At 30.1% G+C, this 3,893-nt stretch overlaps 1 protein-coding gene across 1 annotated transcript in view; it reads right to left on the reverse strand.

Annotated features, from left to right (window-relative positions):
- LOC106463431 (laminin subunit alpha-2-like) overlaps positions 1-3,893 on the reverse strand; it is a gene marked incomplete at its 3' end in the record, with an annotated part of 65,852 nt that overhangs the window by 29,783 nt on the left and 32,176 nt on the right. The window contains exons 16-19 of the mRNA XM_022390923.1: positions 2,492-2,709; positions 1,586-1,612; positions 1,115-1,226; positions 663-776 (exon numbers count right to left, since the gene is read on the reverse strand). Of these exons, the coding sequence (XP_022246631.1) occupies positions 663-776; positions 1,115-1,226; positions 1,586-1,612; positions 2,492-2,709 (471 nt within the window). The remainder of the gene's footprint in view (positions 1-662; positions 777-1,114; positions 1,227-1,585; positions 1,613-2,491; positions 2,710-3,893) is intronic.

The raw sequence follows: 3,893 nt of genomic DNA on the forward strand, positions 1-3,893 counted from the left end.
TTAGAACAGTCAGTATAATTTCACATAATGATTAAAACAGTCAGTATAATTTCACATAATGATTAAAACAGTCAGGATAATTTCACATGATGATTAAAACAGTCAGTGTAATTTCACATAATGATAATGTTGTGATAAGTTCCATGACAATTAGAACAGTCATGATAAAATAAACATGATGGCTGTTATGATAAGGATAAGTAAGGATAATGATAACAACAACATTATTAAAAAGTGGCTATAAATAAATAAAAGTAAATGCAACAGTGATTATAACTGGCATGATAAGTAAACACAACAATGATTACAATAGTGATGATAAATAAACAAGACAATGATAAGAATAGTATAAAATAAATGGAAGGTAACAAGCTGGACAGCAAAATAAGAATTTAAAAAACTCTTATAGTTTCATGACAGAAAATAATATTTAAATTTAATATTAGCTTAAATGTTAAAAAAATATGGATTGTTTCCTTTACCCTAATGTGTCAACTACAAATGTTAATAAACTAGTCATGTTTCCATGTGTAAAAAAATCCCTTATTTATCATTAAACATTATTTATTAAATGTAGCTCTTGGAATTAGTGTCCATGCTTACTTACTAGTTATTAGATTACGTTTTTAGTGAAAAGACTAAGAAATGGTTAATTGGCTTACAATACATTGTCCTGTTACAGGATCACAGCTTTCTGCATGATTGTAACAATTACATTTCTCACAAGTTCCTTTCAGGAGAATATTGTCAACACGTCGATAGCCTGAAGAACAAGTCTAGAATGGGAAATAAACCCTGTATAATTTTCTACACAAAAGACTGACGAAATGCTGTAAAACTATCCAATCATAATAAATCACATTTTGTAATATTATCTCAGGATCAGGTAAATAATCGAATTGATTTGAAAAACAAAAATATTGTTAGAGTGGCATGTCATGAAAATGCAACAGCTCATTATATAAACAGTAGATCTTTGCTATCTCACACTTTTAGCCAACATTTCCAAGCTATAGTTACAACATGCATCCACATTTCTGTTTTAACAACAGTGGTTAGGTATAAGTATGCCTAATCATGAGATTGATTGATATATGAATCTTGGAATGCTTACCTCACAAGAAAGGCCTGCATAACCTGGTGGACATTTACATTTCTCTACAGAAGTCATCTTTCTTATGCTCTCCACTTCCTGGGATGCTATCTCCAGCTTAGTCTCATGAAGACTGTAATTCCAAATAACAGAATCCTTTACAATAATCCATACTTGTAAAAATTTACTAAGAATCCTCAAACATTATTGAAATTATAGTTAAAACTCACAAAATGCTTTGCCTTTACTTTTATGCAGTTCATGAATCACTTTATAAACTATAAAATTTTATCATCTTCAAACATAAAAATTTAAAAAGCTAAAAAATTCAAGTTTCAAATTCATTGTGGATCACCCCGATTCATAAAAACGGGAAAAAGCTAAAAAATTCAAGTTTCAAATTCATTGTGGATCACCCCGATTCATAAAAATGGGGGGAAAAAAAACTAAAACAAAATTTTCCATAGTTGTTCTTTTTACAGCCACACTTACTTTATGAATTCCTTTCCAGGTAAATGACTGCAGAGTGGAAAAGTGAAAAAAAAGTGAAAAATGTTGAGTACGTTTTAAAATAATATATGAAAATATAAAGTCGTCTGTGGGTTTTAAACATAGAATAATCACTTCCTTTTCGTTTTTTAAGTTAACAATACTCCTCAACAAAAATTAATTTTAGTCACAGGAAAGGTGTATACAATACACATTAAATTTTTACAAAACTTATTAAACATATGTTGGGATACCATGGACATCGCTCTCGTATCTGGATTTGTAACAGTAATCTATAATGTTAAAACATAAACATTTCCTCTAAATCATAACTTTTACAGAATGAAGAAGTCTCTAATTCATAAGAGGGATTGTGAAGCTTAAGGATATGGAAAATTAATTATTACGAATCATTTTAATATGTCATATGATTGTCACACTGTACATATAAGTTCATTTTAATATGTCATATGATTGTCCCACTGACATATAAGTTCATTTTAATATGTCATATGACTGTCACACTGTACAGATAAGCGTGTGACTTTTTCATTTTCAAATAATGTTGCAATACATTATTAAAAATCCTACATTCATAAGTAGATGAATGAAGAACAATGAGAATTTAGCCTGAAGTTCAGTTTCATGACTATAACTGGTGCTAGCATAACTCATATGATCCTACTGTATGCGACTATTTGCTAGGCCTAACATTACTGAAGTAGAACGAACTTTTCTCAACATGAACTGGAACAAAATGATGTATTGTAGTAGCTGAAGACGCAAATATCTAGTTCTACGGGTGGACAACTAACTGTTTGTTCACCACCAAAATGATGTATCTATTTAAATTGTTTCACAACAGACAAGTGTTTGTATGTGACTAAATAAAAATTTCCACAGACTTACATTCCTTCTATCTGCTCTGTATGGTACTTAGCTCGAATCATAAGTTGTTCCAAGTTATTTAAAATCAGACTAAAAGTCTCCCTGTTGACTGGTTTGGTGTCAGGTTTTCCATCCTCAGTCAACTTGTACCATTTCTGCTCACGTAGAGGAACAGCTAACGTCACATTCTCCTCCTCCTTGTGCACCTCCCAGCCAGATCCAATACGGATGCCATTACCCTATTTGTACAAGATTAACTGTTAAAACTTAATATTGAAAATACCTGTTAGATGTGCATATCATGAGATATTAATGACTAATATACAACTAATAAGTATTTTGCATTTATTAAAAGTTTTTAAAAGAACAACAGGAATATATATGAAGAATTAAGCATAACAAGCTTCAGACAGTCACATGATAAAAAAATCAAGATAAAATTTTGAAATAAAAGATGTTTTAAGAATTAAGATTGCTTGTTGAAACTTTGATCATTGTACAATTTAACTACTAATTCAAGATTGTTTTATGTGAAAAACATCTTAGTTTTAATTAATTTTCTTTATATTCATTCAACTTACATGAAAACTGTTTGGAAAAACATTAAAATATTTCTTAAAAAGAAAAATATTAATAATAATCACAATTTTATTGTATTTATTCCAACAATATGAATACTATAAGGTTTGACTAATCAACTATTAAATGACAGCATAAAATGCTAAGAAAAGCTTTGAAAGCTTTGCATTTATTAGATTCTTTCTTTAGAAGATATGGAATATGTAAAGTAAAAAACGGATATTTTAAAAATGCTGAAAGGATAAATCCATCCATATGAATGTCTAACTTAGTGTGATTTAATCAAATTTTAAAACAAATAAATTTGATCTGATGAGAAATCGAAAACTTATATGTCATTTGAAACTGTAGGCAGTAACATAACTAAAATCCTTTCCAATGGCTGTTATGCTGTAGTAATTACTGTAGATCTCCCCCCCCCCCCAATGGCTAACTGTTATAATAATTACTGTAGGTTCATGGTTGAGCCCCTCCAATGGCTAAATGTTGTGGTAATTATTGCATATTCATGCTTGGCCACTCCATTGTCTAATTGTTATGGTAATTACCACAGATTCACAGTTCACCCCCTCCAATGGCTAATTGTTATAGTAATTACTGTAGATACATAATTAACCCTTCCAATGGCCAATTGTTATGGTAATTACTACAGACTCACAGTTCACCCCTCCAGCTGTTATGGTAGTTAACAGTTACATGGTTGACTCCTCTAATGCTAATTGTTATAGTAATTACTGTAGATACATAGTTAACCCTTCCAATGACTAATTGTTATAGTAGTTATTACCTTCATGGTTCACTCCTCTAATGCTAATTGTTATAGTAATTACTGTAGATACATAGT

This window comes from Limulus polyphemus, unplaced genomic scaffold, assembly GCF_000517525.1.
Source record: "Limulus polyphemus unplaced genomic scaffold, Limulus_polyphemus-2.1.2 Scaffold1407, whole genome shotgun sequence".
NCBI lineage: Eukaryota > Metazoa > Arthropoda > Merostomata > Xiphosura > Limulidae > Limulus > Limulus polyphemus.